The sequence below is a fragment of the Talpa occidentalis genome, unplaced genomic scaffold (genome assembly GCF_014898055.3).
Source record: "Talpa occidentalis isolate TD23 unplaced genomic scaffold, MPIMG_talOcc4v2.1 talOcc4.3, whole genome shotgun sequence".
Classification (NCBI taxonomy): Eukaryota; Metazoa; Chordata; class Mammalia; order Eulipotyphla; family Talpidae; genus Talpa; species Talpa occidentalis.
Window position 1 is genome coordinate 150,653,557 of NW_023603184.1, and position 14,325 is coordinate 150,667,881.

Here is a 14,325-nt window from a genome sequence, read left to right on the forward strand (position 1 = left end):
GGGGACCCCTCTGCCGCTCGAGATCCAGGCGGCGCGGGGGCTCCCGTGAGAAATTCCCGCGCCCAAGGCCGGCGCCGGCGCCCCCCGGGGTCCCAGGCCCCGCGCCCCGCGCCCCCGCCGGTCACCTGACGCCGCGCGGCCAATGAGCGCCCTCCCCGTCCCGGAGGCCCCGCCTCCCCGCCCGCCGCGCGGAAGCGCGGGGATTGGCCGGCCGCGAGCAGCTCAGCCAATCCGGCCGCGCCCCGGCGCCGCCGCCCCGCCCCCGCCCGGCCCGGCCCGCGCGCGGCTTGACAGGCCCGGGGCGGCCGCGCGGGACCCGCGTCGCGCCGGGCGGGATGGAGGCGCCGGGCCGGGCCGCGCGGGGCCGCGCAGAGGAGACCCCGCCCGAGAGGTGCGCGGCGGGGCGGGGCGGGGCGGGGCGCCGGCGCCCTCCTCCGGGAAGCCCTCCGGGGGCGCGGGCCGGACTCCCGGGACACCCGCCCGCCTCGAGGCCGGGCCCGCCCCGGAGCCCCGCGTCCGGCCGCGCTGGGCTGACAGAGGCCCCGGCCGCGGGGCCGCGGGGGCGCGGGGGGCCCCGAAACCCCGGGGGTGCTCTGTGGTGACTCAGGCGGGAGCCTCGGCCCCCCCCGGGAGGCCCTGGGGGTGCGGGGGGGTGGGGGGCGCCCCTGCCTCCGCCGGCGGGAGGCCCGCTCCGGGGGTGGGGGCGCCGGGCCGGCCGCCGCCTCGGGGCTGCTCTGCGGGGCGGGAGGGGCGCGCGTGTCTCCCGCGCCGGCCAGACCGAATCCCACGCGCGCGCAGGCCGGTGCCCCGTGGGGGGCCGCGGCCCCCCGAGACTGTCCCCCGCGCCGTGTCCTGGCCGTGGGCGGCAGGGGCTGCTCCGTGCCGTGCGGGGCGGCGGCAGAGGCGGCCGGTCGGGAGCTGAAGTCCCGGGAGCCCGCCCGGCTCTGGCAGAAGCCCGCGCCGGTGCTCAGGTCCTCGCGGGGTCACCAGCCCGCCCCCCACCCCGCCCCCGGGCTGACCCAGGAGTAGGGAGGATGAGGAGGATAAAGGGGATCTGAGGGGACCCAGCCTGGCGCCTCCTGGCTCAGAGGCTCAGCCCGTCCTCATGTTAAAGTCACTTAGAAGCAGAGGCTCCCTCCCCGCCCCCCATCACGTATTTCTAAAGATACATTTATTTATAAATAGCCGGGGTGCAGGCCAGAGGTGCGGGGGGTGAGAGGATTCACCAGAGCCAGAGCGGGGAGCAGAACAGGCAGACTGAGGAAATCCACTGCAGAGGGGAGCAGCGGGTGGCAGGAGAGGTCTGCGCGCCGTGTGGGACCCTCGCCGGCCGGCCGGGGATCGAGCCCGCGCTGCAGAGGCTGCGGATAACTTCACCGCTCTGTGCTCAACCAGCTGCGCCCCGGGGAGTCCCCATGTCTTTGGCCCACCTGTTGCTACTTATATAAACTCAACTCAAACTCATGGTTGCTGGAACAGCTCCCGGGGTACAATTTGTGGGGCCGCTTCCCGGGTTCGAATCCTCACCGAGGGTCTGGTAAGCCCTGTCTGTCAGCAGCGCCTCCACCTGACATCCAGGCCGTGGGTCAGGAGACCAGGCGGCGACTGAGCGACTGCAGTCACAGCCCTCGGAATGTGGGGGCTGAGCACGCCGCGGGGTTTGGTGGCAGCGTGGCAGGCACCGGGCCCCATATGCCGGCGTCCAGCCTCCCCCGCCCCCGGCGGCTGGGGGGACCCAGCAGGCTGGGCGCGCCACTCTGGACGGCTCGTAACTGTGCCTGGTTGCTGCATTTTACTCTCACCGGGTTACCCGATGTGGGTTTTCCCAGCCGGGTAGAGTAACGAGCATATTCGTCTCCAGCCCCGGGGGCTTCAGGCCTGCGTTTTCTACGTGACCGGCTTGTCCTGTGTGCCAGCTTCGTTCTCAGTGCTGGCTGCTGAGCCATGAGGGGACGTGGCCCACGTACTGTGGACAACAAACCAGGGATGCGCCAGTGGCTGCAGAGGATTGTGGGGGCACAGGGGGCAGCTATACGTGGACCTCAGGGGCCTCACTAGGAAGGTCGAGTGGACACAGAGACCTAGAATATGGAGGGAGGGAGATGGTCATGCAAGGCCAAGAAATGGAAAGTCCGGCGGGGAGGGAAAAGAGAACTGCCCGGTGAAGAGCTGAAACAGCCAAGGAGGGAGAGAACTTTTGGGGGGCCCTGGACGAGTGGGGTCCCCACATAAGGCTTCCTTCCGTCTTTCCATTGGAGTGACCCTCAGTCCTGTGAGGGGTACAAGGACGGTGGCCTCTGTCCGTTGTACAGGAAGCTGGCAAGGCGTGGGTGCCCCCTGTGAGGGTGCCCGCCTGGGGCTTCCCCCGTCTCAGGCCCGAACTCCCCGCAGAGTCCCCGTGGAGCCCCTCCATGGAGGCCCCCACCCCCGTGGATGCCCCCCCCCGTCCCCCCCACCCCGGTGAAGCCCCTCCATGGAGCTCCTGCAGAGCCTCACACCCCCCAGCCCCCTGAGGAGCTGCCCGCCCTGCCCTCGGCCTGTGGAGGCGCCGCCCTCAGCAGTTGTGGCTCTGAACTAACCGCTCGGCTCTGTTCTCGCCCCAGGACAGTGTACATGGACTACAACGCCACCACCCCCCTGGAGCCGGAGGTCATCCAGGCCGTGGTCGAGGCCATGCGGGACGCCTGGGGGAATCCCAGCAGTCCCTACCCTGCAGGTAAGAGACGGGCCGCCAGGAATGGCCCACCGGCCCCGGCTCCTCGCCCCGAACCGCAGACCCCTCCTGTGAGCCCAGGTTGTGCTTCCTGCAGACCCGAGTCTGCGCGGACCCAGCGGCTGTCGCGTCTCCAGCGCCCCGCCGGGAGCGGGGTCGGGCTAAGGGTCTTTGTGCTGACCGCCCTGCTGGGCCTTGCACAGCCACCCAGCTCGGATCCCATTAATCCTGGCTTTTGTGAAACCACTTTCACTTTCTCCGACTAGAACGAGGAGAAGCGTCTCACCCGCCTCACTCTGGGGGCCTGACGGGGCTTCTGCAGCACCGGCTGCAGCCTCGGGGGCTGTGCAGAGGCCGGTGGGGCTCGGGCTGCCCTTCTCACTGCAGGTTTAACAGGGGTGATTAGGATCCATTATCTGGGGCCTCCCTGGGGGGGCAGGCAAGTCTCAGCATGGCCGGCCCCTTGATCCGGGCAGCAGAGCCCCCCATCTCCCTGCTGCCCCCTCAGCAGTGGATTTCAGTGGGTCCGCCTGTTCTGCTCCCCACTGTGTCTCTGGGGAGTCCTCTCACCCCGCACCTCTGGCCCGCGCCCCAGCTCTTGTACGCATAAACAAATAAATCTTTAAAAGAGATGGACCGTCTGGACGGTGATCGCTAAGTAACTCTCCGGTGGAAGGCAAGGTCACGGCAGGCGGTCATCTGCGGCTGAGTCGCGCGCGTCAAATGAAAGCTTGTTAAAAGCCGGTGCCGGTCACTGATCAACCCACTCCTTGGACTTTGCCTGTGGCTAATCTCTCCAGTAACACTGAACTTTCCCTGGCTTTAAGCTTGAAACTTGAGTAACATTCAAATGCCAATAAAAAGCATTTGTCTTGCAGAAGTCCAGGAATATCCCTCAGGGCGACACTGCTCTGGAGGAGGCGGCCTGGCGGGCCTGGAGGCCTCGAATAAACAGAGCCGTGACTTCAAACCCCACGGCTCGCTGTGTGCTGGGCTGGGGCAGAAATGCCAGGAGGAAAGGCGCGGGAGGCACGGCCCTGCTTCCCCACGGGCCTCGGCCTGTGGCTCCATTGAGAGGACGCCCGGGCCGTGAGGGGAGGTCCGCTGTCCAGCTGCCCTCACAGCCTTGCTGGTTTAGAGCGCTCAAGTCCCCGGTGCCCTGTGGACAGCGGCTCCTGCTGCCTGCTCTGTCCCACGACGGCGACCGGGGCGATGGCCGGGGAGCAGAGCGAGCACATGGAGCAGGGTGTGCGGTGGGGTTCCCGTCAGCAGGATGCACTCTCTTCTGGGCCCCGCCCTCGTCTGGACGCAGCGAGTGACCATCGGGCACCCAGACCCAGAGGCCCCTCCCGTCAAGGGCGATCACAGCTGGCGTCGGGGCTGCGGTCGCCCCTATAAGCCAAGTCCTGACCATGTTTGCCGGAACAGCCCTCACCGGGCAGACCTGCTGGACGATTCCGGTTCCAGGCCTCCCTCTGATGAGCTAATAAACTCTTTGTCACCAAGACTGTAATTTCCAGTTAACCACCTCCGCCCGCCCCCAGGAGCAGAGCTATGAGAGCAGATGTGGGAAACGTCTTATGTAGCTTTACTGTGGGAGACACCCCCCCCACCGCCCCCCGGGAGTAGCTTAAACAGCCTGGGGTTTCTCTCTCCCTCAGGCCAGGGCCCACGCAGTATCAAGACACTACCAGGGGCCAGGCACCCCGCTTCTTCTGGCTCCTTCCCCTCATGGCCAAGGCGGCTGCCTCAGCTCCAGCCATCACGTCCGCAGTCCCGTGGTGGGAAGGAGAGAAGGGGGGAGAAAGGTGCGCCGAGTCCTTTGAGGACACGCTGGAAGCTGCCTGCGTCGCTGTGGTTTCCGGCCCGGGTTGGAGGGTGGGCCTGCGCCCTGCGCCCACGTCTTTGTCCTGGCGGCTACGCGGTGGAGACGGCCCTGGGCCGGGGAGCGAGGCGAGAGGCACCCTTCTCTGGGGCACGCGCTTGTTTTTGTTGGGCCGTGTGGTGTCCTCCAGGGCCGTGACGTCCTCCCTGGGTGGACTTCGGTTGGCTCCAGTGTTGCCCACGCCAAAGAGTGGGCTGTGGACATGGGTGAGTCGTGTCCACCTGGGGAGACTGGCTGCGCCGTCAGGCCCAGCTGCCCCCTCAGAGTGGCCACACTGTCCCCCCAGCGTCCCCACCACGGGAACAGTCTCTCCACGGACACCCTTCTGGCGGCCAGCGCTGGCGAGGTGGCCCCACGGGGCCTGACTTGTTTCTGAGTGGACAAGGGAGGTTTTGCAAAGCCATGTGCGATTTATGAGACGCGTTTCTGAACCGGGGAGAAGGCCCCAGTGAGCTCGCACGTGAGGAGTGGGGGGCGGTGTGCGCAGGAGAAGGTGGGCCCCGGGGTGGGCCCTAGGCCGCTGGGGTGGGCCCCAGCCAGTCCGGGCGGGCCCGCCCCGAGGGCACCTGCCGGCCGTCATGATGCAAACGTGCAGATCCCCTCCCTCCGCCGTCCGGGGCCGGGTGGCGCTGGGCACGCTGCGTCTTTGGAGGCCAGGCAGTGCCTGGGCCCCGGCGCCAGGGGGCACCAGGCCTGGTGAACAGGAGCCATCCGCTGGTTGTGCTTATTCTGATTGTGCAGCGAGAGCGTAAGCTGGCCAGTCTGTCCTTCCCTGCCCCGCACTGAGGCCCGGGCATCTCCCCGCACCCGCAGCCTCGGTGAGAGGCGACCACGTCCGGGCCTGTAGCGCCCCACGCAGCCCTGTCCCTCCATCCACTCCAGTTATGGGGCCTTGGTAGCCCCCATGGGCGCCAACCCCCTCCGCTGCCAGGTCCTCCAGGCGGTGGGTGTCGTGTCCACGCTGGCGGGCAGGCGGTCTTGGAACTGTCTCCTCACCCCGCCCCTCGCGTCTGGTGGGCTGGACTCGGTGGAGAGACGCTCAGGAGTTTCCATTCTGGCCCCCAGGTCGGAAGGCCAAGGCCATCATCGCTGCGGCGCGGGAGAACCTGGCTGCCATGATAGGCGGGGCCCCCCAGGACATCCTCTTCACATCTGGGGGCACCGAGGTAACGTTCCCAAGGGCGCACCCTCGCAGCCAGCTTCGCAGAAAACCGCAGGTGCCCTCCTCCGGGTGGCGCCAGCAGGCTGTTCTATGAGGTCACGGACAGGGGAGCCGCAGCCAGGCGTGGCCCGGGGTGGGGGACCCCCACGCCATGTGCAGAGGAACCTGCTTTGCCCTGTCCTTCCGTTGCTCCGGCCGCCCCAGAGTCTCCCCGCGGCTCCCCTGCGGAGCTGTCTGCCTGGGTGGCAGCTGGAGGGGCGATCACTCGGGCAGTGACGTGTGAATTGACAAGAGGCTCACGGTCGCTGAGGTGGCCCCGGGCCTCTGCTGGCCAGCGGAGGAGGCCTGCATTGCCTTTCCGGAAGGAGGCCCCGGTCACCCCAGCGGTGTCCGCGTGGACAGCCCCCAGAGCCTGCAGCCAGGCCGTTGGCCTGACAAGACCGTTGAGCCAAATTATCAGCTCCCAAGGTCAACTATTTGTACGTCCCGGCCACAACTAGGTGTTCCCCAGAGCACCCCAAAATAGCAAATGCGTAGGAAATAAATTTGCTTATCAAGGTGCTGTAAGTCCTGTAAAACGGGAGTCAAGCCCTGTCCCGGGAGCCCCCGGGGTGGGGGGTGGATGGGCCCCACCCGCCCTGGCTGGAAGCTGGCGTCGGGTCTGCGGGCGCCCCTCAACCTTGGTGGGCTCTGGGGGCCCGGTGGCTGGATGTCTTGGCGGGGACGGGGGCTGAGCGTCTTCTGTGCTGCGGGCAGGTCGCCCTCCCCGGGCAGCTGGTAAGTGCCGCCCCCACTGTCTCTGCAGTCCAACAACCTGGTCATCCAGTCCATGGTGCGCTGGTTCCAGGAAAGCCACGCGTCCGGGGGTGCCTCGGCAGCCACACCCCACTTCATTACCTGCTCGGTGGAGCACGACTCCGTGCGCCTGCCCCTGGAGCGCCTGGCCAAGGCGGGCACGGCGGGTGAGTGCCCAGGCGTGGGGCAGGCGGATCCTCAGCGCCTCGCGGTCACTGCCCTCGCCACGCTCCCTGCTGGCCCTCGGGAGGCCGCGGCCACACCGGGGTGCTCAGGAGGAGCCAGGGCCAGGGCGGGGCTGGGAGCCCAGAGCTTAGCCAAGTCTCTGACAAGACAAGGGTCGAGTGGACAGAGCTGCGGGGGCAACCGCATCTGGGCGCCCAGGACGGCTCTCCACCCCAGCCCTCCCGAGGGGCGCCCAGACTCGGGCGGGGGTTTCGGCTGGAGGGGCTGAGGCCTGAGCCCAGGGTGAGACCCGCCACTTTCAAAAGTGAAACTGTGAGAACCTTTTTGGCCTGGCGGGCACGGCGCGTCTCTCCAGGAGGGCCCTCAGCAGCGCCTCTCCCCTATGTCCCAGCAACAAGCCGGTGTTTACCAGAGCGCCCCAAAATAGGACACGGTCTGGCCTGAACCTGGAGGCCTTGCAGGGCGGTGGCAGCGGCCGCCTGCCGCCTGCCCTCCGCCTCGGAGGCTGTGAAACAGCCCCCTGCGCTCCCGCCCCCGCCTGGGCCCAGCGGCTGGCCTGTGCCCCTCCCACCGCGCGGCCCCTTGCAGGTTTGCAAGCAGCTTGCCCGCGCCGGCCGTGACGTGAGGTCCCGGAAAAGCAGAGCAGAAAGTCGCGGTCCCGCCTGGCACCCCAGCGGCCACCTGGCCTTCAGCCCGAGCACCTGGGGGTTTTGTTGCCGCTTTAATCGCCCGATGGACATGCACGTCCCGGCTTCTCTGTGGGGTCCGGGCGGACGCACCAGCTCCGTCCTCTGCTGGCGCATCCTGGCTGCCTGCCCGGCCTCTGGGCCCCGTCCCTCTCCTGGTTGTGTGCCAGGCCCGCACTGTCCACTCACTGCTCCCCCTTGGACCCCGGGCTTCACCTGCTGCAGCGCGTGCCCCGCCCTGCTGCCCACCCTGCTCCCCGCCCTGCTTCCGGCCCTGCCCCCCAGCTGCGCCCTGAGCAGCTCGGTGTCCTTTCACTCTGCACGGAGGAGCACCCCCTTTCTGCTCCCTGGGGCGCCTCACATCCCGCTTGCAGGTGCCACCCGGTCTAGAAACGCCTCTCCCTTCCGTGGGACCTTGGGGAAAGCGGAGGGCCCTTTGCTTTGAACCAGGAGCCTCGATTTCCCCACATTCCGGGTGCGGCGTGAGGTCAGCAGTGCGGGCCAGTGCCCAGCATGGCGGGTGCCCAGCAGATGTGGGTTGCATGGAAGGCAAGGCCGGGCCCTGGGGTGCGAGCGTACCTCAGGGCCTGAGGGTCCGCATGGTCCTCGGCCACAGCGCGGAGGTGCCCCAAGAGGCCTTCCCTGCGGGCAGCAGCCGGAACGTCCAGCGGGTGGGCAAGAAGGGGCGGCGCCTGCTCCTTTCTCATTTCCGGAGCCTTTTCAAGAAGTTGGTTTCTCCACCGCGAGAAACCGCTTTGTGGGGCCGAGTGGACATGAACCGTGAGGGCCCGGAGACTGACCGTCTGCTTCTGCCGCAGCCGTCACCTTCGTGCCGGTGTCCACGGCGAGCGGACGGGCGGAGGCGGACGACGTGCTGGCGGCCGTGCGCCCGGCCACGTGCCTGGTGAGCGTCATGCTGGCCAACAACGAGACGGGCGTGGTCATGGTGAGTGGGGCGGGCCGGCCTCGCCCACGCCCCGCCCGGGCCCCGCACTCACTGCCCGCCCCCGCAGCCGCTGCCCGCCATCAGCCGGCGCGTCCGGAGCCTGAACCAGCAGCGCGCGGCCGCCGGGCTGCCCCGCGTCTTCGTGCACACGGACGCCGCCCAGGCCCTGGGGAAGCAGCGTGTGGACGTGGCAGATCTGGGGGTGGACTTCCTGACCATCGTGGGCCACAAGGTGCGTCCCAGGCAGCAGGGGGAGCCCCGCCCTGCAATGTGGGCGCCAGGGTCACTGACAACAGGGGTCACACGTAGGAAAGGCCCAGGGCCCCCCCAGCTCACTGTGGGCCGAGCTCAGAGGGATTCGCTGGTCTTCAGGGTGCCCGCCCAGTGCGCCCCTGGGCCCAGCCCCCCGGAGTTAAAGCTCGGGGACCGTGGGGCTCCCAACTGTCAGGCGCATGGGACGGCCAGGCGGGCCAGGCCATGTGCTGCCTGGGGGTGTTGGGGGACCCCAGGCGTGGGCTCAGCCAGCGGTGGGGGTCAGGGGCTGCAGGGTCAGGGGCTCCTGGGGTGGGGGTTCGTTTAGCGACTCCCCTTCAGGGTGGCCAGGTGCACACAGAGCCCCCCGAGCCTTGGCCCCCGTCTGGCGCCCGCCTGGAAGCACAGTGCTCGGAGCCGGTTCCCGTGTGTGCCGAGCCGAGGCCGTGGCACTGGGAACGGGCGTGGTGTGACGGCGGCCGTGGAGCCACGCGCGGGAACGGCCCACTCTCCCCTTCCACAGATCCCGGCAGAGGGGCCTCCCGCACGGGGCTGGTGCTGCGCCCCCAGGCCTCGGTCACTCTGCCGAGTCCAGGGAACGAGGGGCCGGGCGGGAGGGCCCCGAAGCGGCTGTGCGTCCAGCGTGCTCCGCTTGGCGCCCGGCCCCGTGTCCAGGGGCCCTCGAGGCTCCCCCGAGTAAATCCGCTTCCCTTTCAGTTCTACGGCCCCAGGATCGGGGCACTTTTCGTGCGAGGACTCGGGGAACTCACCCCGCTGTACCCCATGCTGTTCGGAGGTGGGCAGGAGCAGAGTTTCCGGCCAGGGTAAGGGAGAGGGTGCTCCGGCCCAACCTGCTGGCCGTGCTGCCCGCGAGGCAGGGGCTTCTGTCTCCGGGCCGTGACCGCGGCCACCGCCAGCTGAGCCCGAGCCGGCCCAGCAGCGCGTCCGCCGGAGGAGGGACCCGCCGTCTCCTCCCTGCTTCCAAGCAGCTAGTCCGCCGGCTGCCCTGGCCCGCCGCGGGCCAGCGAGGGACGGCCTCGAAAGACAGGCGAGGCCGTGCCCACTTCTCCAGCCAGCCACAGGGCGCCCACCCCACGCACACACGGGCACACGCCCTGTGATGCCCAAGCCCACCCCAGAGGACTCACGTCTGGCAGTGGAATGGCTCCAGGCGCAAGTTGGGTGGCGGGGCCGGTGCCGGCTGAGCCCTCCGAGCCGGCCTGGTCTGCGGTGGGGACCAGAGCAGGGGTTCTGGGTCCACCGTCAGGGGTTTCTCCCAGGTGGGAGAAGGTCCAGGAGAACTGCCCCTGGGGGCGCCCGGCACGTGTTGCCCGGTGGACCGGGCGGGGCTGCGTGGGCCTGGCGGGCTGAGGCTGGTGTTCGGGGCGGGCTGGGCCCGGGTCTGCTCTTGCTCTGAACGAGGACTGAGGACCCCCGTGTCTTTCAGGACAGAGAACACCCCGATGATCGCCGGGCTCGGGAAGGTGAGTGGGGGCGGGGGCGACCCCACTTCTCTCGTCCCACCACCGCTGCCCTCACCCCAGCGTGCTGGGCGCCGGCTGTGCTCCAGCTCCAGGGAAGGGCTCCGTCCCTCGAGGCGACCCCCGTCTTGTCCGGGTTGTCCCGTGCTCTGGCCCAGGGCTGTGGCTCGGAGCCCGCCGCGTTCCAGGGTGTGGAGCCCGCGCACACGACCAGGGGCCGCCTGACTCCTGGTCACTGGTTGCTTAGGAAAGACATGACCGAGGCGCGGAGGAGGAACAGGAGGGCGCGGGCGCAGGGCGGGCTGGGCGTTGCGTTCGCAGGCCCAGGAACCCCACACCCGGACTCCGCAGCTTCGCCTGGCACTTCGCTGGCGCTGACCCCACTGGGGCGCGGGGCGGGGCGCACAGCGCCAGGCCCCTCATCTGACCGGCCTGCAGGTGGCCGGGACCCGGCCCCAGCGGGAGGACAGCTGTCCTCTGCGGTTCTCACTGGAGCCCGCGGCGGGCCAGGGGGCGCTGCCCTCCTCCCAGCCGCACTGCCCGAGGGAGCGCCCGTAAACGGAGCGGGGCGCCAAGAAGCCGCTTCGTGGCCGCTGGCCGGGAGCGCAGGTGCACGTGCTTAGCGGGTCCGAGGGAGGAGCTGTGCTGTGAGTCTCAGATGCGCCGACCGGGGGCAGCCATGGCTCCTCGTCCACGTCGCATGCAGGACAGCCCCATGGGCCTGAGCAGGGACAGGGTTTGGGGGCCACCTTGACCGAGGCTTGTGACAGGAAGGTGGGGTGCCTGTTACACCGCAGCTGTGGAGGACGTGTTCCCTTCAGGGTCTGCTCAAAGCCACTTCCTTCAGGCAGTCCTCCAGGCTGCACCCACAGAAGCTTCCTGCCCCCTTGCTGCCACCCTCCGCCCTTCCCTGCTTGAGCCCCTCCTGTCGCTCTGGAAGTACCACAAGAGCCCGTGCTTGGCCTTGCCAGCCTGGAAGGGGGCACAGAGGATGCCCTGGGGGGCGGGTGAGTGAGTGATTCAGTTACTCAGAAGGTTCCAAGCTCTTCGTTCCCAATCAGGCGACCCTCAGACTGCGCCCCGACGACAGGCTGCTCGAGGGAGTGCAGCGCCCACCGGGGGCGTGACAGGCGGGTTGTGCCTGGCCAGCTCCGGCCTCCAGGGCTGCCTGTGCCGGCTCCCCCCGCTCACACTCTCCCTGCTTCCGGGGCCCCACTCCCAGCACCCGCCCCGCCCGGCGCCCCACAGTCTTGTGGACCCTCCCGCTTCCGCCCTCACAGCGACCAGCAGGCCGTGAGGCAGAGACTGCCCCCCGCCGCTCCTCAAGCCCCGCCTGCACCAAGACGCACCCCCGTCTCGGGCTGCAGGGCCTGTCCACGGCCCACACTGCTCCCTGGGGGCTGCCCTGGCTGGCCGTGGTCCCCGCCCCAGTGCTGCCCGTGTGGCGGCCACGTCGTGTTTGCTTCCGGCGCTGGGGTGGGCGCCGCAAGCTCTGGCGTCACTTTTCGGTCATTTTTGTTGCGTCTCAGCCTGGAAGCGTCCGGGCCCTGACGCACGGGGGCGTCCGCGGTCACTAGGGCCCGCCCCTCTCCCGCCACCGCCGGCCACATGGCCTCCTGGCCCTCACGCGCGCGTCCACCCCAGGCCGCGGAGCTGGTGACCCGCAACTGCGAGGCGTACGAGGCCCACATGCGGGACGTCCGCGACTACCTGGAGGAGAGGCTGCAGGTGAGCGCGCAGGGGCGCGGGGCAGCCTGGAGCGGGGCTGCAGGGGAGCAGGCCCCGGGCGTCCTCTAGCTGACCTTGCTCTCCGAGCAGCCCTGGGGGCCCCGGGTGCTTCTCTGCCGGTGCTGACCTGCACTCCAGTCGGGCCCTCCTTCCCGAGAAGCCGCAGGCCCCGCGCTGGGGGGGGCCCTGCCCTGAGTGTCCTGCACCTGCAGGTGGAATTTGCTAAGAGGATCCGTCTGAACAGCCGGTTTCCAGGGACCGAGCGACTCCCCAACACGTGTAACTTTTCCATCCTGGGACCCCAGCTTCAAGGTGAGGACCATGGGTGGTGGGTCTGGCCGAGCTGCGGGGGGCACGGGGCCTTGAGCATGGACTGGACGGCCCAGCAGCATCTGCACTGGGGCCCTGGCCAGGCCATGTCCCCCGCCCGCTTTGCCAGCTGCACTCGCTCCGGGCGCAGGTCGTGTCCTGCGCAGGGAAGGGGCACAACGGCACTGCAGGGGGGCAGGGCAGGCGGGGGTGGGGGTGGGGCTGGGGCCAGACCCCCCCGGGACACCTTGCTCTGTCTCTGCAGGCCGCTCGGTGCTGGCCCAGTGCAGGACGCTGCTGGCCAGCGTGGGGGCTGCGTGCCACTCGGACCAGGGGGACCGGTAAGTGCCCACTTTGTCCTGCTCGGGGGCCTGCCTGGGCCGGAGCCTGCACGGAGCAGCCTGACGGGGACTCCGGTGACCAGCGGGTCCAGCGGCAGTGGAGTGGGCGAGGCGCGCGGGAGGGAGGTGTGGGAGCAGGACTTGCCCAGGATCAGCGGGGCCTCCCAGGGGGAGCCCTGGGGGGGGGGGCGCCAGCGGGGGGCGGGGGACAGGCAGCGTGGCCCTGACTGTGGCTTCCGGAGATGATAGGGGCGCTGCTGGGGGGTAGGACTTAGGTCCCCAATGCTCCCTCCCCCGCCAGGAGCAGGAGGGTCTCTGGGGCAGGGAGCCGGGCCGGGGCTGGGCAGGTGGGGGCAGAGGGGAGGGTGCGGGCTGAGACTCGGCGCACTGGGCCCGTCTCTGGCTCCGGGTGAGTGGGGACCGCAGAGATGGGCGTGGGGAGCTGCCGGGCCTGGACAGAGCAGCAGCGTGGGCTGATGCGCAGCGGGCAGTCCCCCATCCCAGGGCGGCAGGTTGTGGGCGCGGTCCCGAGGGGGCAGGATGCAGGGCGTGGCCCAGAGTCCCCAGCAGCAGCCAGGCTCAGCCCAGGGGCGCCGCTCGGGCACCCCTTCACCAGGCCCAGAAGGAAGGCAGGGCCCGCCACGGCCTCGCCTACAATTCCAGCCCTGCCTCGCCTCGCGGGCAGCCTGCAGAGGGGCCTTGAGCGGGGCCTCGGGGCTGTGGCAAGGGACGCGCCCTCCCAGCGGGGTGGGACGCCCGCCGCAGCCCAGGAGACAGAAAACCCTGGGGCCCCGGGGCCGAGGGGGCCGCATCCACGCCCCAGGGCGCAGCCCACGGACCCTGCCGGGACCTTGGCGGGAGAGAAGACAGGGACTCGGTCAGGGTGGGGGGGGGCGGGTGGGGGGCCGAGGCAGCCTGACCTGGGGGCTGGAGCGAGGCGGCGCCCCTCCGCCCCAGCCGCACAGCCCGTCCTCGGGACTCTCATGCTGGTCTCCCGCAGGCCGTCTCCGGTGCTGCTGAGCTGCGGCGTCCCCGTCGACGTGGCCAGGAACGCCCTCCGGCTCAGCGTGGGCCGCGGTACCACCAGGGCCGAGGTGGACCTCGTCGTGCAGGACCTGAAGCAGGCCGTGGCGCGGCTGGAGGGCAAGCCGCGGGCCGAGGGCGCCTCGTAGGGCCGGCCGCCGCCTCCTTGGTGCCCAGGGCAGTGCCCCCACCGGCCTGGAAAGCGGGCCACTGCCCGGGCAGAGTGGGGGGCCGCCACGGCTGTGGGGCGTGGGTCCCGCTGCAGCCATGGCCCCTCGGGAACTGGGGCGAGCCTGGAGCACCCCCATCCGAAGGGAGTGTTTTTATCCAGACATAAAATCCTGGTGTTTACCATCCGCTGTCGGCCGCCCTCGTGGGACTGGGAGGTCCAGCCTCCGCCTGCGACCGTGGGCTGGGGTCCACCCGGCGATGCCCCTGGCCCCGCGGTCCTTTGCCCTGCCAGGCCAAGCTCACGACCCCAGAGCTGGGTCCCTCTGCTCTGCGCGTGACCCAGGCGGCTCCCGGGCGCCCTCTGACCCCGTCTCGGCCTCACGGCCGTCCGTGGATTCCGGCCCTTCCCAAGAGGGGACTCAGCTCGCCTGAAGCCGCGTCCGCCTGAGCCGGCCCTGCGCGGACACCAGGCGCTGCCGACGCGCTCCAGGCGGGGAGACCCGCGCCGGCCAGGCCCGCCACAGCGCAGACAAGCCTCCGCCCTGCGTGTCCGGCTGGTGGTGCCGGGCGCTCTGGGCCGGGGCGAGGGTCAGCTGCCTGACCGCGCGTTAGCCACGGAGCTCAGCTCGAGGCCGTGGCCCTGGGCG

The 14,325-nt window shown here is 70.0% G+C and overlaps 1 protein-coding gene across 1 annotated transcript; it reads left to right on the plus strand.

Moving 5' to 3' along the window:
- Positions 1-335: 335 nt before the first annotated feature.
- SCLY (selenocysteine lyase) lies at positions 336-14,095 on the plus strand. Its single transcript, XM_054700190.1, has 12 exons — positions 336-391; positions 2,604-2,716; positions 5,664-5,764; positions 6,566-6,722; positions 8,246-8,373; positions 8,441-8,605; positions 9,343-9,449; positions 10,073-10,109; positions 11,751-11,828; positions 12,041-12,146; positions 12,409-12,484; positions 13,485-14,095. Exons 1-12 carry the CDS (start codon positions 336-338, stop codon positions 13,654-13,656), a joined length of 1,296 nt encoding a protein of 431 aa, XP_054556165.1. The 3' UTR covers positions 13,657-14,095.
- The last annotated feature ends 230 nt before the right edge of the window (positions 14,096-14,325 follow it).